Source organism: Dendrobates tinctorius, unplaced genomic scaffold (genome assembly GCF_039654945.1).
Source record: "Dendrobates tinctorius isolate UK_male_01 unplaced genomic scaffold, ASM3965494v1 ptg000134l, whole genome shotgun sequence".
NCBI lineage: Eukaryota > Metazoa > Chordata > Amphibia > Anura > Dendrobatidae > Dendrobates > Dendrobates tinctorius.
The window spans coordinates 14,812,676-14,840,025 of NW_027361802.1; the positions used below are offsets into that span (position 1 = coordinate 14,812,676).

The 27,350-nt window shown below is 40.4% G+C and overlaps 1 protein-coding gene across 1 annotated transcript in view; it reads right to left on the reverse strand.

Annotated features, from left to right (window-relative positions):
• Nucleotides 1-10,526: 10,526 nt before the first annotated feature.
• Nucleotides 10,527-27,350, reverse strand: part of ALDH1A1 (aldehyde dehydrogenase 1 family member A1) — a 49,398-nt gene continuing 32,574 nt past the window's right edge. Inside the window, exons 12-13 of the mRNA XM_073543740.1 lie at nucleotides 12,628-12,702; nucleotides 10,527-10,995 (exon numbers count right to left, since the gene is read on the reverse strand). Of these exons, the coding sequence (XP_073399841.1) occupies nucleotides 10,923-10,995; nucleotides 12,628-12,702 (148 nt within the window). The 3' untranslated portion in view covers nucleotides 10,527-10,922. The remainder of the gene's footprint in view (nucleotides 10,996-12,627; nucleotides 12,703-27,350) is intronic.

Sequence of the window (27,350 nt, forward strand, 5' to 3'; positions counted from 1 at the left end):
GAACAAAATGTAAATGAAGTAATTAAAGCATGTGGTGTTCTTCATAACTTCACCAGGATACATGATTGTTCCTCCTCTGCTGGTGTTGTGTGTGGGTCAGACAATGTACATAGGACGAGACCACCTATCAACCCTCAACGTAGACCACTCTCTGGGCTCAACGTGCATGATATTTTCACAAATTACTTTATGTCACCTGAGGGGGAAACTTCTTGGCAAGAGCATGCTGTGTCTATGTTGTAAATTTTTCTTTTTGGCCTTTGAGAAACTATATATATTACAACCCCTTATGTCTTTTCTCTGTTTCTAAATCACTGTGTAAGCATATGGCAGCATGTCGTGATGTAAGTGCATCATTGATAAAGACAACAACAATTGAAAGTTAAAACTTTTTATGTATCCTTTTTTTCAAGGACTTGTGAAACCATATTCGAGTCATAGGGTATTTAGCAAAATGGCCATAATTGGCCTTAGAACAAAAAAAATGTAAAATGTTACAATACAGCATTAACCACAAAAAACACACAAACCTATAAATTGTAGTATGTAGGGGGGAGAAGGCGGCAGCCCAGCCTGTGTTGCCTGATGGCTAGTTTGGCCAACTTGTCCCTCAGCCTGTGTGGGGGTATACTCTTGCCAATGATGTAGATAGTGGGCCGGCTCATGGGCTTGAGGTTGATACTGGGCGCTATGATATTGGAGACTACTCTCCTGTTGGGGCTGGTAGGGCCGTGAGTCTAAACCACCAAAATGGCCATGTCGTCCCCAACCAGATTGGGACCAGACTCCAACATTGGCTGGGAACAAGTGGCCATTTTGGTGTGCTGGGTTATACCCTGACATTTGGGAATGATGTTGCCAATGTTGGGTGGGGGGAAGGGGGTGATATGTAGGCCCACTTGTAGGAGGATCCTCAGACCCTGATTGAGCAAGCACTTGGGGGCGTGGGTTAAGACATATGAGATTCCTGGGTGACATCTGCCACCTCTCCAGAAACTCAAACACCTCATAAGGGGTATTGGAGGGGGTGCTGGCATCAATTAGGATCTGAATGGATCCTCGCACACATAGCCGCACCTCAAGGGGAAGGGAACGAAGATAATGGGCAAAACTGCGTGAGTACGCCTCCTCCACATCATCAGTGGCAACTCTGGTAAGATAATTTTGGTCCCCTGTATCCACATTGGTCCTGGTATCAGTGGCAGGGATATGGCGCCTTTGTCTACTTTGCCGGGATGGCATAGCAGGCTGGGGGGAAGCCTCTAGCTGAACAGTTGGGCTATTGCTGTTGCCCTGTTCATCCTGAATGTCGGGTGGTGCTGCAGCTGATGGTCCTTGTGGTGGCTCTGTTCCTGGTGGTGGTGTTTCTGGTGGCGGGCCAGGTTCTAGGGCGGGCTCAGGTCGAGCCGGAGAAGTCACTTGGGCCTGGCTCCTTGGAAGGTCACAAGATGGGCCAGACACCTACCGGACCGAGGATGGCCTCTGAATCAGACCCTGTCTCCCTTTCAGTGATGTTAGACTGAGTTCTGTGATTAAATATAAAATGTAGAAAAAGGAAAATTTGGATCAGGCCCTATAAAGCATTTGTGCCATGTGGTGTTTTTGGTATACTTATGGTCTGAGATCCATTATTGGAGCGAGGAACGAGAGGCGGTCGAAATAAACATATTTCCGCTTTGTGCAGGCCGCAGAACCACTTCTTGAATGCTGCTGGCACTCACGGCGATACTGGTCACGGATGCTGTGCCAGCGTCTCATCAGCATGTTGCGATTGGCACGGACCATATAAAATACGCGACAAAAATACGGCTGATGGGAGCTACCCGATAGAGAATCATTGGTCCGTGTGCAATGCGTTTTTTTAATGCCTCTCACTCATCCGTATTCCTCTCTAGTGTGACGCCGGCCTACTACTGCTTTCTGTGTCAGTGGGCTAATCGTGCAAGGGAAAATCCCTACAATTAGAGACTGGCATCTCTGACATTAACTTCAGCTGTGGAGCAAAAATGTCCTACATCCAGCACTTGCTCACCGACATAAGATTTTGTTACCACCATGGCTCATCAAGTTGGGCCTAGTGAAGAACATTGTAAAGGCAATGGATAAAAATGCAAAAGAATGATTTTTTTTTATTTTCACAGCTCTACATTATAAACTTCAGTGAAGCACAAGGGGGTTCAATGTGCTCACCACACATCTAGATACAGTCCTTGAGGGGTATAGTTTCCATAATAGGGTGACTTTTGGGGGTTTCCACTGTTTAGGCAAATCATGGACTCACCAAACGCGACATGACACCCACACATCATTCTATCACAGTTTGCGTTTCAAAACATCACTCCTTCCTTTCTGAGGCCTGCTGTATACCCAAACAGTAGTTTTCATATTGAGGATAAATTGCATTATAAATTGTATGGTACAATTTCTCCTATTACCATTGTGAAAATGCAAAATTTGGAGCTAATAAAAAACATTTTTGTGGGAAAAATTTCACGGCTCAATGCTACAAACTTTTGTGAAGCTCCTGAGAGTCTAGTTTCCAAAATGGTGTCACTTTTGGGATATGTCCACTGTTTAGGAAAAATGATCACTCCAAAAGCAACATAGCATCTGCTAATTATTCCAGCCATTTTTGCATTCAAAAAGTCAGATGGCACTCCTTCCCTTTTGAAGCCATGCTGTGTGCCTAAACAGTAGTTTTCCCCCATATGTGAGGTATTGGCATACCCAGGAGAAATTGCACAATATTTGTAGTACAAAGTCTCCTGTTACTCCTGAGAAAATGCAAAATTTGGGCCTTAAAAACTTTGTGGGAATAATTGGATTTTTTTTTATTTTCATGGCTCAATGCTATAAACTTCTGTGAAGCACTTGGGGTTTAAAGGTGCCTACGACACATCTAGAAAAGTTCCATGAGGGGTCTAGTTTCCAAAATGGAGTTACTTGTGGGGGATTTCCACTGTTTAGGCACATCAGGGGCTCTCCACACGCTACAAGGCATACACTAATTATTCCAGCCAATTTTGTGTTCAAAAGGTCAAATGGTACTCTCCCTTTCCTAGCCCTGCCATGCGCCCAAACAGTAGTTCCCACCATATATAGGATATCAGTATACTCAGGAGAAATTGCACAACAAATTGCATGAAGAAAATTCTCCTCTTACCCTTGTAAACATGCTAAATTTGGGGCTAAAATACAGTTTAGTTGGAAAAATTAGATTTTTTATTTTCATGGTTCAACAATATAAACTTCTTAGAGGCTCCTGGGGGTTCAGGGTGCTCATTACACAGCTAGATAAGTTCCCTGAGGCGTCTAGTTTCCAAAATGGTGTCAATTGTGGGGTGTGTCTACTGTTTAGGCACATCAGGGGCATTCCAAATGCAACATGGTGTCTGCTAATTATTCCAGCAAGATTTACATTCAAAAGGTCAAATGGATCTCCTTCCCTGCCAAGCTGTGCCGTGCGCCCAAACAGTGATTTTCCCCCACATATGGGATATCGGCATGCTCAGGAGAAATTGCACAACTAAATTTGGAATCCATTTTTTTCCTGTTACATTTGTAAAAATAAAAAATTGGGGTCTAAAGTAAAATTTTTGTGAAAAAAAGTTAAATGTTAATTTTTTCCTTCCACATTCCAAAAATTCCTGTGAAGCAATTGAAAGGTTAATAAACTTCTTGAATGTGGTTTTGAACACCTCGAAGGGTGCAGTTTTTAAAATGGTGTCATTTTGGGGTATTTTCTGTCATATAAACCCCTCAAAGTCACTTCAAATGTAATGAGGTCCTTAAAAATTGGTTTTGTAAATGTTGTTGGAAAATTGAGAAACCACTGGTCAACTGTTAACCCTTATAACTTCCTAACAGGAAAAAAAAATAAGTTTAAAAAATTGTGCTGATGTATATTGTACATGTGGGAAATGTTGTTTATTAACTATTTAGTGTGATATAACTCTGGTTTAAGGTCATAAAAATTAAGTTTTAAAATTGCAAAATTTAAAAATGTTTTCCAAATTTCCATTTTCTTCACAAATAAATACAATTTATATAAAAGAATTGTTACCACTATCATGAAGCACAATATGTCCCAAAGATATATTCTCATAATCAGTGAGATCCATTGAAGCGTTTCAGAGTTATTACCTCATAAAATGACAGTTGGCAGAATTTTTAAATTTGGCTTGGTCATGAATGTGGAAACAAGTTTGGGGTGAAGGGATTAAAGATTAATTTCTTATATTTGCATCTAGACTTAGGCTAGGTTCACATTAGCGTTTCTGTGCTCAGCGTATCACCTGCATGCGCAAACGCATGCAAAAACGCATACAAACTCATATTTATGCAGCGTTTTTTATCTGCATCATCTTACGCTTGACGACAAAAATACGCTGTGTGTGCATGCATTTGTATGCGTTTTTGCATGCATTTGCAATGTTTCTGCGCATGCGTTCGATATTTCCAATGCTTTTCCAGTAGAGTTTCCTTGACACCAGACACCCAATAGGTGTGTCTCATGGGATTTCTATATATAGACACACTGCACTGATGAAATCCTCGTCTTTTGCTGCTGTATCCAACTGAAAGATGGATCTTATCGTGGAGAGCTTCATTATTAATCTTGATTTGTCATTGAAATTGGCTGTTGCCTTTGCTGTGGCTTGTGAAGAAGAAAGAGAAAGACGGAGAAGATGTCATCGTCGCTATTGGCAACACCCCATTGCTGAAGTCCGAGAGAGCCATGGATCCTACCACTCATTGTACACAGAGATGCGTGAAAACCCGCAAAAGTTTTTCGACTGCACGAGGATGTCGGAACAGAGCTTCATTGACTTGCTGCAACGGATCCATCACCAGGTAGGACATACAACTACGTAGAGCAATTCCTGAACTGAAGGCCAATACCACACCACCGGAACACCAAAGTCCTGTACAGGAGAAATGAGGGTCAGTACCACACCACCATAACAGAGAAATCCTGGACAGGAGAACTGAAGGCCAATACCATAGCACCAGAACAGAGAAATCCTGGACAGGAGAAGCAAGCCACAGCAGTAGCCTGGGACCGGAGCAGCAACCAGTCTACAAGGAACAGTAAAAAAATTAGTACATAGTGCAGACTGCAGAGACAGACAGACATTTTCAAATCTTCTATACTTACATAGACAGTCTTGTGCTCATATCCAGAGTCTGGAGAGTAATGGCCTTGCAGTGTCCACACTTCCTTTTATACAGCTAGCAATTAGCAGGTGGTGAAATCATTTCCTGGACGTGATCATTCTGAAGTATGCATGCATTTCATTTCAAACGCATGCGTACGCATGTCCTTGCGTACCAATGCGTTCCCATAGACAGTAATGTGTTGTTTTGACGCACTCATCCACATGCGGATGACTGTGCATAATTGACGCCTCAAAAAATGCAACATGTTGCATTCGCCGGACACCACCGCACACAGCGACACGACGCATGCATTTGCATCAGCATGCGAACTGATGCAAATGCAGGTCCCTGCGTACACTATGTTCAATATAGGTACGTGTGACGCATGCGGATCTATGCAGATCATACGATGCTCACAGCTTTGCTAATGTGAAACCAGCCTTACTTTCACTAAACTGGGGAGCAGTGAACAAGCACAGTAAGATATTTAATCAAGGTATTGTGGCTATGGAGAAAAGACATCAAGGAAAAAGGAATCCATCAATGCTGGCAGATTACTGTTGTACAGTTGTAAGATATGATCCACTGCAGGAGTAGAAAAGATAAGTAAAAAAAAAAAGAGTTGTCACTGAATGAGGACCAAATTTTGCAGTGCAATTTCTCTAACTGTTTGTAATTGGCAACAGTGTTTAGACATGTTTTAGTTATTTGAATTGTTGCTAAATTTGTTCTAAATAAATATCAGAAAATTGGTGTAAGGGCAGAGACACACTGGCAAATTTTTCCTCTGAGAATCGGATTGTAAAACTTGCCCTGGCCGGCACCTCTCCTGACCTGAACTTGACAGCTGCATAGTAATCCATTACGCTGTCATGCTCAAGTCAGGAGAGGTGCCGGCCAGGGCAAGTTTTACGATCCAATTCTCGGACGAAAAATTCGCCAGTGTGTCTCTGCCCTAACAAAATATCCGGCATCTTTATTCTTGTAAAACTAATAATGTTTAAAACTATTGAAACTTTTATGAATTAATTATCTGTATCAGTAAATGGAAAACTTTTCAATATCATAGAAACAAGAGTCAACTAAACATTTTCATTGTAAGATTGAATCCTTGAGGTCAAAATCATTCAGAAATGGCTCATTTCATAACTGAATCTGACAACTTTTGAAAATGTGTAGAACACTGTAGTAATTCTTACATCTTTATGTGTTTCATCACCACCAATAGATGCGACTCGTCAGGAGACTACTATAAACTGACCTAGTATTGTTATTAATTAGAGACAAGAATACAGAATTTCATTAAAACCAAATACTGTTAACCTTTAAAACGGGTATGCTAAGTGCCTTCCACAGTGCTTGTAAATGTTATAGTGATGCAGCAACCCCAGATGGGCTTATCTTATGATGCGGCATCCATTAAAACAATGTTGCTCTTTATTGTAATTATATACTTATTAGTAGGGCAAAGAAATAATTTTTCATGATGCTGTGTGTTTTTTTAGTAGTCTTGGAAATAAATAATTGGCATCAGCCGTCTAGTTGCCAATTCTAAGCCAAAGAAATAATTTTTCAGTACAGCTGTGGCTTTTCTAGTAGTGTGGCAAATAAATAAATCTCAGCAGCAGCTGTCTCGTTGCCATTTGTAGGCCAAACAAATAATTTTACTGTACTGCTGTGGGGTGAAAAAAATATTTTATTTTACAGCTGTGTCTATATGAGCAGTAATTCTAAAAAAAAATTATTTTCTGCTGCCTTGTTTTTGAGAGTAGTGTGTCTACAATAAAACTCTACTCTGCAGCACACTCTTTCCCTTTTGTGGGCCAAAAAATGATTTTATTCTATCTCAGTGTCTATATGAGAAGTGTGTCTAAAAGGCTATTCTACTGTTCAGCCATCTTTTTGTGAGCAGTGTGTCTAAAAAAAATTCCACTGTACAGTTTTATATGTATGCGTTGTGGCTGTGCATAAAAAAATAGCTGTAAGTTTAAGCCTCTGTGTACAGTCTGCAACTCTGCCTCTGGGAGTACTGTGCTAAAAAGCTTCTATGTCTACTATCCCAAAAAGCCTCTGGTAGTACTGTGCCAAAGAGCCTGTGTGTGTACCGTGCAAAAAGCTTCTGGGACTGCTGTGCCAAAAAACCTTTTGGGAGTACTGTGCCAAAAAGCCTCTCTGTGTACTCTGCAGCTATTTCTGTACAAATAGTGTGCCTAAAAAATAATTATGCTCTGCTGCTGTGTCTATACAAGTTGTGGACCTAAAAAATAGTTATACTCTGTACCCATGTCTATGGAAATACTGTGCCAGAAAAACCTGTGTGTGTACTCTGTATGGGAGTACTCTGAAAAAAGCCTCTGTGGGGGTACTCTGCAAAACAGCATGTGTGGGTGTACTCTGCAAAACATCCTCTTTTCTATTTTATTTTGGGTAGTCCCCAAAACAGTGTGAATGGAAAATAGAACTAGCAAACTTTGGTGGAGTCTAACAATGGCTGGGTGCAGCTGGTATCTATAATATAACGCTGGGAGCGTCACTCTGTCCGAAGCCTTTATAGACTGCGCAAGGACAGAGTAAGGCACCCAGTGTATGGCGCCAGAGATGGAGGTATGCATAGACAATGAATGCATACCGCGATCTCCAGCACCATGCTTACTTACCTTACCGGGAGGAGCATTGCCACTGCGCTTTTCTTTTTACCGGAGACCGGGGCAGGAGTTCGCTGTCGGAATCGTGCATGCACATAGCGCTATCCGGCACCATTTTACTGAAGACACATTTGCAGTGTGTCTTCAGCAATATGGCGCCGGACAGCGCAGTATGGGGGTCATGCGCATACTCCTGTGCCACACTCCTCCCCGGCCTCTGGCAGAACGTGAGCAGTTTAATAGGGGTGAGGGGGACCATATATATCAGGATAGGGGGGTGAGGGGTAGCATGCACACCAGGATTGGGGGTGAGGGGACCATGCATACCAGGAAAGGAGGGTGAGAGAACCATGCATACCAAGATAGGGGGTGAGGGGTAGCATGCACACCAAGATAGGGGGGTGAGGGTTAGCATACAAATCAGGAAAGGAGGTTGAGTGGACCATGCATACCAGGATAGGGGGGTGAAAGGACCATGCATAATAGGATAGGGGGGTGAGAGGACCATGCATACCAGGAAAAGGGGGGTGAGAGGACCTTGCATACCAGGATAGGGGGGTGAGAGGACCATGCATACCAGGATAGGGGGGTGAGAGGACCATGCATACCAGGATAGGGGGTGAGGGGACCATGCATACCGGGTTTGGGGGGTGAAGGGACCATGCATACCAGGATTGGGGGGTGAGGGGACCATGCATACCGGGATTGGGGGGTGAGGGGACCATGCATTCCAGGATTGGGGGGTGAGGCGACCATACATACCAGGATGAGGAATGGGGTGCCATGCATACCAGGATTGGGGGGGTGAGGGGACCATACATACCATTATAGGGATGAGGGGGTTATGCATAGCAGGATAGGGATGAAGGGGTACCATAAATACCAGGATAGGGATGAGGGGGCCATTCATAGCAGGATAGGGATGAAGGGGTACCATGCATACCAGGATAGAAGGTGGGCAGCACATACCAGGATGGGAGACCATATACCAATAAAAATGCTCGCCACCAAATAAAAATTCAGCCAAAGGTGCAAACAAGTCCTGTGGGATCAACATCCGGTATATTTTAATGAATGCAATGGCTGTGGACAGGCGCATTCAGTTGTCTGTGATGACACCTCCTACTGTGCTAAACACACATTCTGACAGTCCAATATGGAGACCCCTAAGTTAAATAGGCCAGACCCATCAATCAGGATGTGGAGATGTCCACATCATATCTTGCTCATGGATTTGATCTCTAGAGCTTGTGTTTTGTGGTTGGCTTCTCTTTCTGCCAAGTCACAGGAGACACATTTTTTTGTCTTGATGTTTTGGTTTTGTTTTCTGGCTGCAGTCTGTCTAGCTTAACACAGGTGTTTTCATTTGTCCAACTATCATCTTTTGGGTGCAATTTTATATTTTGTAAATCAGTGGGTGTTTCCTGCTGGTGATAAATTCATTTACATAATCTGACATTGTATTGATGTTTGTAGCCAGTCTGTGAGTTTTAAGTTGTTTCTTTGCTATACTTTTCACCTCTCTTCTGTTTAACGTTACTAAGTAGGCTGTTTGTTTAAGATAAATTGCTTTATTCTTTTTTTGGTATTTTGTTATTTACTTTGCTCACTGTAATATCTTTCCATTATTCAGCACACTTTTTGAGTGGCACCCTGCTGTGAACACGGTTGTTCCTCATCCTCTTTTTTCTATTTTTCCTACTCATCTTCTAGAGATCTGTGTACCTGGCTGCTGTTGGTACAAGAACTCATTCTCCAAGAGATGTGTGCATGCCTGGCCTGATAATGGTGTGAATGATCTCTGTTCCTCTTCCTCTTCCCTTTGTGCCACCCCCTCATCCATCATTGCTTGAAGCTTTGCTTTTCTAAGAGGCATCAAAGCTGGGTAATAACGCTTATGATAATCAGTGCTGCCCATGTTCATGGAGAACTCAAAGCAGCGCAACACAGCACACATGTCCCACATGGAGGCCAACTCGCTGGTCGTGAAGTGTTGCTCCGCAGATCGACTCACCTATGCATTCTGCAGCTCAGATTCCAGTATAGCCTGCTGCTGCTTGCAGTATCCACTGCATTTGCAACAGTGCAATCTTATTCCGCAGCGCTTCACATACATTGTCATCACTGTCCCCAATGGGGTTCACAATCTAAATTCCCTATCAGTATGTGTTTGGAGCTGTGTTGTATGTTACATAATTACCCCACTATCTTACACCTCTACTATACCTGTATAAAAGTCTAAACTGAAATGGCAGATAACTTTCTGAAAGAATATGGTACCATAACATGTCCAATTAAGCGTTATGCTATGTGATTTCAGTCTTATGAATGCTCACATTGTGCACAGCTTGCGATGTCAGAATTCTCAGGTCCCGGTCAGTCATGTGACCGCAGTATGTGATATGCATACTACTGGTCACACACCAAATAGACGTGGGTGGCATCGCTCAATACAAGTGAATTTAGAAAGATCGTGCACATCTAGTGGGAATGTGGGCGGAACTATGCATAGCGCATATTTGCGGTCACATGACCGCCCGGGACCGGAGAAAAATAACAGCGCAAGCTGTGCACAATGTGAGCACTCACAAGTTTGCAGTCTCATAGTCACATAACCTGAGCAACCCCTTTAAGTTTCTATGTATAATACTCCCCATAATGTGTTCACACTGAAAAAATAAAGAAAAAGGCAAAAATTAATAAAAACTTAAACAAATCTAATAAAATTTATCCAAAACAAAAGCATTTTTATTGTTGTTCAGAATCCAGTTGAGTTGTTGGATTTATAGAGCAAAGCATTATATTTTGGTGGGAAATACCACTATCTTTCACTAATATCTACTGGAAATTACATAATTTTCCAATACCTACAAGACTCATTACAACATTATGCCATGTTGATTCATACATCATTTTAACATGGAACAGCACATTAATTTCTAAGTAATAGTAACCTACAAAAGACAACTAGTGATCATCATATAAGCATGGTCATTAGACTGTAGATTTTTCTTATTCAAATGCACCAGAAAAGTCTGCCATTTAAGATGTTATTTTACAAGAACTCATTATTAATGATGTTTTAACATCTGTTGGGTGGAATGGTGCTTCACATTTTTAAGAGTTCTTCTGTGGGATCTTCATGGTTATTGTTTTCACTTCAGTGTAATGTTCAAGACCATATTCTCCCCTAGAAGAAAAATATTCACACTTATATGGCTGATATCGTGTGGGACAGCTTATGTGGAAGCTTTTAGAATCAAAGACAGAAGAGAATACAAAGAGAAAAGAGGCAAGATGTACTGTATAAGTCATTCCACAATACTTTTCCTTCTTATACATGTAAAAAATGTCTGCTGCAAAAATGGTGCAGAAATGTCTGCACCAAATACTTAATGTGTGCAGATACCCTAATAAAGGCAATGTAATGTATTTTTGTAGATTATCTTTACATGTAAACTATGCAGAAATGACTATACTGTTAACATCATCACTACCTTTGAAGTATGTATGTCAAAGGTAGTGTCCACATCTTTTCACGTACTTGATGGCTGATTTAATCAGCCATCAAGTGCCTCTAACAGCTGCGGTTCACTGACTGCGGTATTAAACACGTGCCGGCTGGAAGCGTGTCATTCAGCCCTTCCACTGATGCCCCTGTCACATGATTGCAGTGCCCAGGGGCTTGTTATAACATGTGCTCACGAACCTTTGTCTGTCATTACGACCCTCCTGTGAATGCCGACTTGTGGCCGGTGTTCATAGTAAATTGTGATTTCTGCTATACATAGCAGTACTGCAATGTATAGCAAAAGCGATCTCACGATTGCATCTTCAAGTCTCCTTACAGGAGTATTGAAGACAGTAAAAAGTTAAAAAAAAGTTTTAAAAAATATGAACCCCCACAAATGATCAAATCACTCCCCTTTTACCCATTAAAAGTAATTTAAAAAACACATATTTGGTATCGCTGCATTCAGAAATGTCTGATCGATCAAAACAATATAAATTAATCGGTTAACAGTGTAACAAGAACAAAAATCAAAATGCCAGAATTACGTTTTTTTGGCCACCGCAATATTGTAATAAAATAGGATCAAAATAATGTATCTACCCAAAAAGTATTAATAAAAACATCAGCTCGGGGTGCAAAAATAAGTCTTTATCCAGCCCCAGACCCCAAAAAATGAAAAAGATATGGGTCTCAGAAAATGTAGACAAAAACATTTTTTTTTTTACAAATTTTCAAATCTTTTTTCACCACCTAAATAAAAAAACAAACTACACATTATTTGTATCTGCGTACTCGTACTGACCTGCAGAATCATATTTCCAGGTCAGTTTTTACCTTATAGTGTACTGTATATAGTAAATAAAAAACTCATAAAAGAATTGTGGAATTGTACTTTTTTTTGCAATTTCAACGCACTTGGAATTTTTCCTATTTTTTTAGTACACTATTTGGTAAAATGAATGGCGTCGTTCAAAAGTATAACTCATCTGGCAAAAAAAACAAGCCGTTGTATGGCCATATGCCAAGAAAAATAAATAAGGCATGGCTCTTAGAAAAAGGGGAGGAAAAAGTGGAAAATCGATGGGCAGTGAAGGGGTTGCAGTTTAGAAACCCTTAAGCAAATCATAGTCTACAACTGTGGCACGAAATTTCTAAAACCATTATGAGACCAAGTGGCTTTTGGCTTTGCGATTATAATGCTTGTTGGTGACTAATATAAATTCCTATTTTTCTCTCAGTAGGGTGCAGAATGTTAGCTACCACAATTTATTCAGGGTTTTTTTTATAAACCACAAATTAACAACTTACATTTCACGGCCATTTCCGGACATCTTAAACCCTCCAAATGGACACTGAGGGGACATAGCACTATAGCAATTTATCCTGTAAAATAAAAGCACAAATATGTAGCATATCTCTACTCAATATCATCTTAAGGTTCATATGCATCCATTTTTTGGGCATAATTTATTTAATAATTTTTTAATGGAGAAACTTTAATAAATTTGACTTTTATGATAACAGCCCACTCTGCCGTATATGCTGCATAAAGAACACCCCTGCTCCAACTAGGGTCAATAGGGCCAGCAGGGTGAGTGTTGATGAACAGGGGCATCACTGCGCAGGATTTAAGGTGCCAGCCTCTGAAAGGACAGGCACCTCCCTAGGTATCCTTTATAAGTGTCTGTATGATACTTTGGTGGTGGTCTGTGTTATTTCACTTCAATTTTAATACATAAATTAAGTTATATTTTAATATATCCTTAAGTTGGGGTTCTGTCGGTGACTCCTCAATTTTCTACTACTCCTACTGAAACCTTTTTTTCTGTGAATATAATTTCTATAGTGAGCATGCTAATCTCCAACTGTTGGAGAATGATTATAGCCGTCGCTCACAGTAGAGTAATCTTTACATGCGCGCCCTTATAACTGAAAGAGAGCTGCTCCCCAGCAATTTTCAGAAGTGACTACCTCAGGTTTTCGCACAAGCATCTGAATAATGGCTTAAAAGAGGTTTTCTATTACATAAATCCATTTAAACTTTCTCAGCTTCAGACAAGATCAACTAAAGTTTTGACCCTGTGCTCACAAAAAAAAACACTTGTGTACAGAAAAATAGGATAGGCAGTGTTTTTTTCTGGGCACCCTACAATGATATGTTTTTTTCATAGAAGCACAGCAGAGCAATCAACATATTGTCTCTTTGGTAACATCACCTTATTTTTTTGGAGTTCTAAAACAGATGACTTCTGTGTTCAAATCATCCAAAGAAAGTTCATTTAAAAGCCATTTATAGATAGTCTTTAGTTAAATGGCCGAATGGTGGGGCAAAAAGGGGCTAAGTATAGATAATACATACACATCCCTATAGAAATATGCCTACTTGTCTATGGGTGATTTTTACAGACATCGTGCCCAGGATTAGTGTTTAAGGTTCAATCATTAACATGGAGTAGCATCGTTCATTCCCGGGTTGGGTAATTTAAACCCCTGTCAATACAAATGAGCTACATTCCAAACATGAATTACCAAATTACCATATACTGCAGATTTTTATTTAATCAGATTGTTAAATTATCTAGGAATAGGTTAGCCATTAGTAATGAGCAAGTATACTCGTTGCGCAGGTTTTCCCGAGCATGGTCTCCGAGTATATTGGCGTGCTCGGAGATTAAGTTTTCGTCCTCTCAGCTGCATGATTTGCGACTTGCTAGACAGCTTGAATACATGTGAGGAATGCCTGTTTGTTAGGGAATTCCCACATGTACTCAGCCTGTCTACAAGTCGCAAATCATGCAGATGAGACCACGAAATCTAAATCTCCGAGCACGCTAAATTACTCGGAGATCTCCCGAGCATGCTCGGGGACATCCGAGCAACAATGCTACTCGCTCATCATGATTAGCTATGTTTCAGATATCTCATATTGCCAACCTTCAAAACCATCCTTAATCGTCTTCTTCTCTGAAGTTCTGCCATACTGTATCATATGAAAGCTATCAATTGTCAAGGGGCGAAAACATCTCATTTTACATTTAATTAAGAACTTTTCTCTGTTCTACATTAACATGAATCTCATTTATCAGAACAGATATTTTAATAACATTTCCTTTCTGAATGTGTATTCCCTGTTTGATAAGGATTTGGACTGGACATCAAAGAGAAAATTTAGAAAAAGGAAAATATAGACTGGTACATGGTCCTTTCTCTAAGGTCACGTTCACACATATAGTATTTGGTCAGTATTTTACATCAGTATTTGTAAGCCAGAACCATGAGAGGAACAATCAAAGAAAAGATATAATAGAAACACATCACCACTTCAGCATTTTTCACCCACTCCTGATTTTTGTTTTCAAATATTGAGGTAAAATACTGACCAAACACTGGTTTCAAATGACGTATCCAGAGGAATCATTGTTGGGGCCTGTGAGGGTATAACTCAATAGTGGAGATGACTAGATGATGGTTGATGAGATTTATAGTAAATGTCTAACTTACAGCATCATGCTTTAGGTCCAAAATTCTGCGCTATGTAATTTCTTCATACAACTTGATAGAAGTGTAAATGTGGAACTCCCTTTCATTAAACTTCTTGGTCCTTTTGACTTATTCTGCCTCTATGTATCTCAGTACATAGCAGCTAATGAATGAGTTAAAAGTGAGATCTGTCCAAAAGCTCATCTGAAGGCAAGGACTAAAACCTATATCTCTACTCTCCCAAAGGCTCTTCTAAGCTCAGTTATGACCAATGTGATTAGAAGATCATTCAGAAGAAGAACGATAAAAGTTACAGACCTGCCAATGACAGATTTACAGGGGCTGTAAAAGTTAAGTGGTCCTAAATTAAAAAAGTGGCAATTTTTTTGCTCTTGTTTTGTTCTTGCTGCTCACCTGAGTAATTGATTTTTTTTTTTTTATCTGCCATATGGTTCCAGATATATAGGCATTTTTATCTAGTGTTGATTTTTATGGTCTTTAACAAGAGGGTGTTGCTGAGTGGAATCTCTGGGGGCATGTCTTTAGGCTGCTCTGCATTGCTACCCAGTAAAAAAATGCACCTTTGGAAATATCATAAAAACTAGCATTATATATAAAGGCCCACATCCCTAAAACCATATGGTAGATTTAAAAAAATAAATAAATAAAAAAACCAGGGGAACATCAATAATAAAATAAGAGCAAAACCTGGCCAATTTTAACCTGGTGACGCCAAATGATTCCAAAAGTGTCAATACTAATTAACTCCATATCAAAGTAGGATTTGCAACTTAGTCTCAGAACACAAGCAATCTGACAATGCATGGAAATATTAGCAAATTAATCAGCACAGAATATATAATATGCAATATTTAGATAAGAACACAATTAAAATGGCATCTATTATCATCTATAGCATTTCTTGCAGTCAAGAGTGTAAGTTTGTTTCACAATTGGGAGTAAAAGTCAGATTAATACAAAATTCTTGACCCAGAGGACAGCTAGGACAATTAAGAATTCTCCACCATGTAATAATATGAGCGCAAGAAGACCAGCAGTGAGCTGATGAATGACACCAGGGGATAGTATAAGGTAGGTTTTATATTAGAAGGGTATAATTGACTACTATCACTGTATTTGAATGAAGGTTGAAAATTGCAGCGAGACCTAGTGATATCAATGTTTAACTTCAGAGCTATCTGTTGGCAGCTTTAATCAACTCTTATGACTCTGGGAAAATATGTGACCTTCTCACATCACCATCAAGTAAACAATTCAGGTTCCCAGATCTCCTTAGTAGCAAAATAAAAGTAAAGAAAGCAATTGTATTAACTCTTATGACTCAGCTTGGAGTAACTGTTAGGCCAGCTACACACCTTCACTGATATGGACCCAAATTTTCTTGGCTGTACGTGGATCCCCTGATGCTAATTAACAGCATATGTGAGGCTGTTAGTTAAGTCAGGAAATTACGAAATGCAGATGTGAGAAGCTAGTCTAACTTGCGTGAAGAAGAGTGTAACTTGAATTGAGAGTGCAGCTCAATTTTCATTTTGTAACCTATTTCATCCCTAGGTTTCCAGCACATGCAATATATCATGATATGTTATAATGAAAGTTAATGGAAGATGAGGTTTAAACAAAAATAAGATATCAGTGGTTTTAGGCTAAGGCTACACAGCAACTTTTGCTGAATGACATGTCATTCTGTGTGTGGTTCCACTATTACTCCCCAGCAACATGCCCGCTGTCTTGGGGTCATACTTGACTCTGAGCTTTCCTTCGCCCCCCACATTCAATCACTGGCTCGCTCTTGTCATCTGCACCTCAAAAACATCTCTAGAATTCGACCTTTTCTTACTTTTGACTCTGCAAAAACTCTTACTGTTTCTCTTATTCATTCTCGTCTTGACTATTGTAACTCTCTTCTAATCGGTCTCCCTCTTACCAAACTCTCCCCTCTCCAATCTGTCTTGAATGCTGCAGCCAGGATCATATTCCTCACCAATCGTTACACCGATGCCTCTGCCTTGTGCCAGTCATTACACTGGCTACCCATCTACTCCAGAATTCAGTATAAACTTATTACCCTCACCCACAAAGCCCTCCATGGCTCAGCACCACCCTACATCTCCTCCCTTGTTTCAGTATACCACCCTACCCGCGCCCTCCGTTCTGCTGATGACCTGAGGTTAGCATCCTCAATAATCAGAACCTCCCACTCCCGTCTCCAAGACTTTACACGTGCTGTGCCAATTCTTTTGGAATGCACTTCCCAGGTCAATACGATTAGTCCCCAATCTCCACAATTTTAAACGTGCCCTAAAAACGCATTTATTCAGACTGGCCTACCACCTCAACACATTAACCTAATCTATCCCTGTGTGGCACAGCCAAAAGTTTTACCATAACCAGGTTCCCCGCATCATGCTCCCACATGCTTTATGCATCCATTAGCCCTCTATGTCTGTACTGTTACACACTTAACATTATGGCTGGTCCATACAATCAGGGCAACTGTTACCACCCACCTTTCGTGTCTACCTCTTTTTCTCATAGATTGTAAGCTTGCGAGCAGGGCCCTCATTCCTCTTGGTATTCATTATAATCTATGTGATTATTGTTATGCTGTAATGTCTATTGTCTATACAAATCCCCTCTGAAATGTAAAGTGCTGCGGAATATGTCGGCGCTATAGAAATAAAATTTGTTATTATTATTATAAGTCTGATTGTCCCAGGAGACCTTGTGACCCACAACCTAATGCCACTATAACATATGATTTAGCTCCATGGACTTCAGTGTAAGACAGATTTGACTGTTACATGCATGTGACATGCTTGCAATTTGGCTGGTTTTTTTACATCCGAATTACAGCTGTAATATAATCAGTCCGCAGCAAGATTGGTCTTGTCAGCTACTTGGGGTTGTGCAATACAAGTTGCCATTTAGCCATAAAGTCATTATCAAAGTTCACATTTCTTGGCCGCTTGAAACTAATTAAACAAGCTATATAGGTTAATTTTGGTTTCCCTCTTCATAATGTCAAACGAAACTGCAAAAAATTTAGTATATAAAAAAAGATGTTTTTTAGGTAGGATTTAAAAATTTAGGCAGCTATCAAATGCATGCCTATACATTATACTGACTGTAGGTACAAATCATCATACAATAGACACCTACAACATGTCTTGTTATGGAAATAATTGAATTCTCCAAAATGTAGCAATTCTGGAACATCTTTTCTTGACACTTTATGTTGTTCCATTCCTCTGTTATTCCTCCCTGAAATGTAGCATTAAGTTTACAACTGAGTGTTACCAATGGGGTGTGTCCAAACACAGTCTAAAGGCGCATTCAGGCATCCATGCAAATCGGTCCGAGATTGGACAGCAATTTTGCGGACTGATGCATTAAGCTTTGGTCGCTTTGGTCGGGAGACCCACGGCCAGTCCATGCATTGCGGTCCAATCTTTGACCTATTTGCGTGGATGTCTGAATGCACCCTAACACTGTCCAATCAAGGTCAATAGTGCCATATCATGTAAAAAACAACACATTTCTAGATGAAATAACAGAGGAACAGCATAGTACATATTTATGAAAAAAGATGCTCTAGAATTGTTGGGGAATTCAAGCATTTCCTAAAACAGGCAAGAAACTGAAATGACCAAATCCATTAGTTTGAAATGTTTACACCCAAATAAAGTTCATTTGTACAGTAGTTGCCCATTAGCACATAGGGAAACCAATTACAATCCATCATATTTCCATATATTTCCACATATTACAATGCTATTAATAATTGTCTTTATGATAAAGTCCTTGCATTTTTTATTAGCAAATTATTTGTACCCTTTTGCAAATAACAAAAGAAAGAAGCCAGCGCTGCTTGTGGATAGAACGCATAACATGAGGTGCATATGCACATATTAACATCTAACTGTATTCAAAATGAGACATTTGGCAAAATATTGATCAATAAATTGAGCCACCCCACCGCGCATATTGGTTTGTGGTTGACCACCACTGTAACCGTGCGCGCTGGGTTATGTTCGCCATTTTTGCTGTGTTCATTGTGATGGATCTAGGCTGCTGTGCACGCACACAACAGCCCCGCCCTGCCCCAGGCTTTATTTAATTTGTGCACCTGTGTCTGAGCCTGCATCGCCCTTCATCTGTGTTTGCTGGTCAGGCAATGTGTGGAGGTGAAACCTGAGATGTCTATGTTCAGACCTGGTTGGCCTTTATCTGCACTTGCTTCATCTGGCTGCACGGGAATGATGCAGATATGCTTCAGGTACGGATTGCATTTGATATGGTCTTGCTTTTAAAATATTTAGGAGGCCGTAATGGCACAGTGAATAATAATAATGCAGAGTAGGACCCCCCACATGAGATTGCCTTGGCGCGGCGGGGTGGCTCAATTTATTGATTAATATTTTGCCAAATGTCTCATTCTGAATACAGTTAGATGTTAATATGTGCATATGCACCTCATGTTATGCGTTCTAGCCACAAGCAGCGCTGGCTTCTTTCTTCTCTTTTGCAAATAACAGTGCATGCTGGTCTTTACAATAACATTTTGAATTTTGTAAAAGAAGATACATCATTATAATGAGCCAAGGTATATTTTGAGGTCATTACACACTTAGTGCAAACTGTCTTACATCTACTGTTAAGGAACCATACTATACATAGAGTACAGACCAAAAGTTTGGACACACCTTCTCATTCAAAGAGTTTTCTTTATTTTCATGACTATGAAAATTGTAGATTCACTCTGAAGGCATCAAAACTATGAACACATGTGGAATTATATAATTGACAAAAAAGTGTGAAACAACTGAAAATATGTCTTATATTCTAGGTTCTTCAAAGTAGACATCTTTTGCTTTGATTACTGCTTTGCACGCTCTTGGCATTATCTTGATGAGCTTCAAGAGGTAGTCACCGGAAATGGTCTTCCAACAGTCTTGAAGGAGTTCCCAGAGATGCTTAGCACTTGTTGGCCCTTTTGCCTTCACTCTGCGGTCCAGCTCACCCCAAACCATCTCGATTGGGTTCAGGACTGGTGACTGTGGAGGCCAGGTCATCTGGCGTAGCACCCCATCACGCTCTTTCTTGGTCAAATAGCCCTTACACAGCCTGCAGGTGAGTTTGGGGTCATTGTCCTGTTGAAAAATAAATGATGGTCTAACTAAACGCAAACCGGATAGAATAGCATGCCGCTGCAAGATGCTGTGGTAGCCATGTTGGTTCAGTATGCCTTCAATTTTGAATAAATCCCCAACAGTGTCACCAGCAAAGCACCCCCACACCATCACACATCCTCCTCCATACTTCACGGTGGGAACCGGGCATGCAGAGTCCATCTGTTCACCTTTTCTGCGTTGCACAAAGACACGGTGGTTGGAACCAAAGATCTCAAATTTGGACTCATCAGACCAAAGCACAGATTTCCACTGGTCTAATGTCCATTCCTTGTGTTCTTTAGCCCAAACAAGTCTCTTCAGTTTGTTGCCTGTCCTTAGCAGTGGTTTCCTATCAGCTATTTTACCACGAAGGCCTGCTGCACAAAGTCTCCTCTTAACAGTTGTTGCAGAGATGTGTCTGCTGCTAGAACTCTGTGTGGCATTGTCCTGGTCTCTAATCTAAGCTGCTGCTAACCTGCGATTTCTTAGGCTGGTGACTCGGATGAACTTATCCTCCGCAGCAGAGGTGACTCTTGGTCTTCCTTTCCTGGGGCGGCCCTCATGTGAGCCAGTTTCTTTGCAGTGCTTGATGGTTCCAATTTTTTGGACTGACTGACCTTCATTTCTTAAAGTAATGATGGCCACTCATTTTTCTTTACTTAGCTGCTTTTTTCTTGCCATAATACAAATTCTAACAGTCTATTCAGTAGGACTATCAGCTGTGTATCCACTAGACTTCTGCACAACACAACTGATTGTCCCAACCCCATTTATAAGGCAAGAAATCCCACTTATTAAACCTGACAGGGCACACCTGTGAAGTGAAAACCATTTCCGGTGACTACCTCTTGAAGCTCATCAAGAGAATGCCAAGAGTGTGCAAAGCAGTAATCAAAGCAAAAGGTGGCTACTTTGAAGAACCTAGAGTATAAGACATATTTTCAGTTGTTTCACACTTTTGTTAATTATATAATTCCTCATGTGTTAATTCATAGTTTTGATGCCTTCAGAGTGAATCTACAATTTTCATAGTCATGAAAATAAAGAAAATTCTTTGAATGAGGTGTGCTAAACTTTTGGTCTGTACTGTATAAAGTATATAACAATGATTGCATGAGCCCAGAAGCTGTGCCCATTCAATCACTGCAAAAAGTCTGGCAAAGTTTGAGTTTAATTACTTAGATGCTGTGTTCAATTGCAACCATAGTGTGAATAGGAACTCACTCGCTCTTGGGTAGCTGACTGAGAACTCAGGTTGATGCTAAGTTACCATGGTCTGTTATAAACAAAATAAAAGATACTAAAATACTATAAAATACTACATATTTATTTATGAACCAATACGGTATTTTAAAATATTATACTTTTCAGCAGTGAAATTGCAAAGTCAAGGAATTATGAAAATCACAGGATCGATAGACATATTAATGATATACTGTGTAAGTGATGAAAAAATGAAAACAACATTTTCAAAATATCTCAATTTATTTGCTATCAAGTATGAGCTCCATGTGCAGAAATACACTCACACACGTGCAATCAATGAGGAATGTTCTGCCACTGACGCTGAATGCACTTGAGCACGCAAAAAGTCAAGATCCACTGCTGGCAGCTCAATTTGCAATTGCCGACCAATGATATTCCAGATATGCTCGATGGAAGACAAGCCTGGTGATGTTGCAGGCCATGGCAGCATATTTTTCTAACATACAGTATAATCTGCTCATGAGCAACATGCGGCCTTGTGTTGACATGTATAAAAATGTCTCCTTTGACACTTTGGAGAAACAGCTGTACCACAGGTTCCAAGATCAAATCAAAGTACCTTTGCACTATATATTATGCTAAACCACACCAAAATACCTGGAGTAGGAGGGGTGTGAAATTCTCTTGTGAAGGTCACTTCATGGCATTGCCTATGTGGTCTTGTCAGAATAAAAAAATGGTGAATAGAGATCCATTCTGTACTACAAGAAAAATTATACATCACATACCGACCTAAGGCATCAAATAGTTTCTACACTACACAAATCAGAAGGCATTAACACAACATTGGACTAAAAGCCAGACATCTAGCTACAGGTGTTTCATTGACCTCATGGCATGGCTCTGAAAAGCTATGAAACTGCAGAGTAAGACAACAATGGAGGCTGGAATTGAAGTTTATCTTTTGTCTTGGATGCAATAATAGCTGGGTATAGGACTGCAGACCACGTGGGCCACACCATTAAGAGGTCTTCACATGGAAACATGAAAGTTACCCAAGAGCCATATTTTAACACAACACCAGGCCAGATATTGCTTGCGATTCTGTGAGCAGCCTGTGTGGTCCACACGTGCTAGCCTGCAGAGTCTCTAGACTTGTCACACCCATGATCACATCTTGAACTTCATTAGTCGGCATTTGCAAAGGAGCTGCCACCAGCAAATCTTGATGATTTGCGTGTCCAAGTGCATTCATCATGGCAGAGTACTCGTACCTCAGACCATTACTAACCTCATTGATGATACAACATAAAAGTTGTGACAATACATGTATTTCTGCCCGTGGTACTCATAACTGATACTTAAAACATCGAGATATTTTGAAAATTTTGTTTCTATTTTTTCATTATTTGCATTTTATTAGCATAATTGTCAACCCATCATGTGATTTTTATAATTCCTTGACTTTTCCTTCTCAGTGTTGTAATTTCAATATTGAACAGAACAGAGTATATTAAATGCTTCAAGTCATCAAGGACACAAAAAGTGTCAACCTAAATAGATTAAAGTTTAATCTTTTATCCAATAACAATGATTTTACTTTTTAAAAATAGTTTATCATAAAAAATCATATTTGCAGCAACCCTAACGATAAAATGAATCTGTCATTTTTATTGTAACGTAAAAGCTGCTGTTTTTTCTTTTTTGCAACCCCCGAAATGTTTTTTATAAAAATGAATCAACCTTTTCTACTTTATGCACTTTATGTACCTTAAAATAGTATTAATAAAAGTTACAACTCATATTACAGAAGACAAGCTCTTATAAAGCTATGGTAAAATATAAAAAAATTATCATTCTTGGAATATAGTGACATAATATAAACAAGAAAGGTTTTTTTTTATAAATAAGAAAGGTTTTTACTGCATGGTAAACAGTGGGAAAAAAGGCAATATATAGTGGCTTAACTGCAAAAAGTCTTTACATTGTTTACCACTCCATTTTTTATGGGACTATGTGAGATAGCACAATGCTCAGATGTCTCCGGCAGTTCCATAGAGAATGAACAGAGTGGCGGTTGAGTGAGTGTCTGAGAGTGAGGAAGTCCGCTGTTCACTATGTGATAACGTCTTTTTACCAGAATACGCTCTTAAAGGAAACCTGTCACCAGGAATAACGCTGTTAACCTGCAGATATGTTAGCCAGCAGAATGCAGCGGGGAGAAAATGATCTTTATTCTCCCCGTCAGCGTTCAGTTTTCAGTCATAGGGGCGGAGGCAGCGCTGGTTCAGTCACCGCTCTGAGTATACAAAGTAGCCACTGTAACCACGCCCCCCGCCCTGACTGAGAGCCAGACGCAATGTAGAGCGAGTATCAATCAGGGCCGTGGGCGCGGTTACAGCAGTCTCTGTATACTCAGAGCGGTGACTCAACTAGCACCGATGCCACCCCACATGACTGAATACTGAATGCTGGCGCATTTGGCTGTTAACCTGCAGATTAACACCATATCTGCAGATTAACAGTGTTATTCCTGGTTCCCTTTAAGTTCATTAGCATTCCATCCCGACGTGTTCCTTGTTCATTCACCATGTTATTATTTTGTCATTGAACATACAAAATGAATAACTACATGACTATGGTAGATGTGAGATGGTATATCTATTTTCCTGTACAACTCTCTTGTACACAATTCATATGCATGTGTAACTGCTGTAGGGGGAGCATGGAGTACAGAGACTGATGCAGCTAGGAACAGACAGTGTTTCACAGTAACAGACATTAATCCCTCTTTTACTGCATTGCCTTGGACTACAATTCTCAGAAACCTAAGGTCTTCTCTGCAACCTGGAAGAGGAGTAGCAGCAGTACAGGAGAGGATGGATTGGGTGAGCAAGCTGGGGAAGAAGGGTAGAACTAATCGCACTGGGGAACGTGAGGGTTGTAAGACATTGCCGGTGAGAGACAGTGATGATCCAGGACAGGAACACAGGGTGCGTGCTGACAGCTCTGCCGTCCTGTGTGGGAGGACAGTGAGCTCTGGAGCTGTACCATAACTACAGACAAGCCAGGTTGCCAGGAGTTGTCCACCCCTGCCTGGTTTCTCATATAAAATAATATTACCTTCATTTCCCTGCATCACCAAGCCACTGAACCCTGAGATCCCAAGCTGGAACTCTATGTGATTACAGACCTGCTACATCAATACCTACAGCTGAGACTTGTGGTTCCATTATTGGGGTGTATAGTCAATCTCTAAAGCTGGCCAGTTAACTGGCAGTTTAGTTACTGCTAAAATATCCTTGGCACCCAGGTAAGTGAGGGCGAGAGGAAGGAATCCTGGAGGGTTTTCTAAGAGATACTATACTGGAGTATCTGGAGAAGAATAACCTCATGACCCAATATCAACATGGGTTTACAAGGGACCGTTCCTGTCAGACTAATCTGATAAGCTTTTATGAAGAGGTAAGTTCCGGACTGGACCAAGGGAATGCAGTGGACGTGGTGTACATGGACTTTTCAAAAGCTTTTGATACGGTGCCACACAAAAGGTTGATACATAAAATGAGAAGAATGGGGATAGGGGAAAATATGTGTAGGTGGGTTAAGAGCTGGCTCAGGGATAGGAAACAAAGGGTGGTTATTAATGGAGCACACTCAGACTGGGTCACGGTTAGCAGTGGGGTACCACAGGGGTCAGTTTTGGGCCCGCTTCTTTTTAACATATTTATTAATGACCTTGTAGGGGGCATAGAGAGTGGAATTTCAATATTTGCAGATGACACTAAACTCTGCAGGGTAATCAATACAGAGGAGGACAATTTTATATTACAGGAGGATTTATGTAAACTAGAATCTTGGGCTGATAAATGGCAAATGAGCTTTAATGGGGATAAATGTAAGGTCATGCACTTGGGTAGAACGAACAAGATGTATAATTATGTGCTTAATTGTAAAACACTGGGCAAAACAGTCACTGAAAAAGACCTGGGTGTATGGGTGGACGACAAACTCACATTTAGCAGCCAGTGTCAGGCAGCTGCTGCAAAGGCAAATAAAATAATGGGATGCATTAAAAGAGGCATAGATGCTCATGAGGAGAACATAATTTTACCTCTATATAAGTCACTAGTGCGACCACACTTAGAATACTGTGTACAGTTCTGGTCTCCGGTGTATAAGAAAGACATAGCTGAACTGGAGCGGGTGCAGAGAAGAGCGACCAAGGTTATTAGGGAACTAGGGGGTCTGCAATACCAAGACAGGTTATTACATTTGGGGTTATTTAGTTTGGAGAATCGAAGGCTTAGGGGTGATCTTATTACAATGTATAAATATATGCGGGGACAATACCAAGAGCTTTCTAATGATCTTTTTACTCTTAGACCTGTGACGGGGACAAGGGGGCATCCTCTACGTCTGGAGGAAAGAAGGTTTAAGCATACTCACAGACGCGGATTCTTTACTGTAAGAGCAGTGAGACTATGGAACTCTCTGCCATATGATGTTGTAATGAGTGATTCCCTACTAAAATTTAAGAAGGGACTGGATGCCTTTCTTGAAAAGTATAATATTACAGGGTATATACACTAGTTTCCTTAATATTGCGTTGATCCAGGGAGCTAGTCTGATTGCCGTATGTGGAGTCGGGAAGGAATTTTTTTCCCCAATGTGAAGCTTACTGTTTGCCACATGGGTTTTTTTTGCCTTCCTCTGGATCAACATGTTAGGGCAAGTTAGGATAGGATATGGGTTGAACTAGATGGACTTAAAGTCTCCCTTCAACCTTAATAACTATGTTACTATGGAAAGCTTACGGTAGCTTCAATTTTGTAAGGAGCAGGGATCCAAGAAATTACAGCTTTGAGTTTGTGGGGACCCTGAGACATCAGAGGAAAAGACAGGAACAGAGGTAATATGTAAGCTGGTCCTGGAAGAGCTAGTGGAAGAATACTGGACCAGCCTGATGTACTACACTGCAGAGAGCTCATGGTAAAAGGGTAACTTGAAGTATGGAAAGTCCAAGTCAACTATGTAATTGAAATAATGTGCTGTCGTTCATAGCTGCGATGCATGAATCTCTGATAATGATGATAATGACAAAAGCCGTATTTGCTAGTACAGAACACTAGTACAGAAAAAGTGTATAAGCTGTTTTTATTTTCTATTGGACCCTGCTTCATTTAAAAAAGGTTTGTCTAATTAGTGGAAAACCCCTTTAAAGATGGATCATTAATTATACCTCCTATCGAACCTCCATTTAATAACTTCTTATTAAAATCTCTAAACTTCTGGGTAGTATGATAATGTCTACAAAAACCCCATGAAGACTCCCCCCTCCATCCAGAGTAAAACTACATTAGGGAAGGTGGACAATCTGCTTGCTGGTCTTGGAGATGCATGTGCGTGAGGTATAAATCTTTTCTTTCTTGTAGCATTCCCTTTTCTACAAGTCTCCTATTTTATTTTCACAGGCCCGTCTTGCTGACTTCTTTCTTTTCCCCTTACTAAAGATGCCTCACCCCACCCAACCCAATCATGTCCTGTCCGTGGTTATTTGTGCTCTTTTTTGCACTATTTGAATAGTCAGTCAAAGCGGTATGGCACCTTGTGCGTGTGTGGACAAGAACTAATTACCTGCTTTAGACCTTACCTAGCTTAGTATCTACAAACTAGTGTTAGAGACACCGTTTTCCCTCACCCTTTCTCAGTCAATAAGGTAGGCTGCTTATGCATTTATGACTCACACTGTTTTTGGCAGAATTCACGTCTTTGATAACATTATTGACAGATATTATGGACTGACTATGGAATGATTTTAGCAGATGCTGAAATGCAACATTAGAAGCCGCCTGGAATGAAATTGTAGCCTGCTTGCCCATCTATAGCTCACTGTCCCACGCACACCTAAAATACATCTCATGGATGAGCGGAGCTGGCAGAATCAAGGAATTTCCTGTGGGAAATGATTGCTTAATAGGAAATATATTGTTTATGGATTAATTTTAACCACCCTTCCTTAACCATCAAATAAGAGTTGAAAATAAATTCAAAAAGATTCAAAAACATGTACTAAAGTTAGGGCACTATGTGCTAACTCTGATTCACAGTTTTATTAATTTATATGAACTCATCATTATTATTGTGATT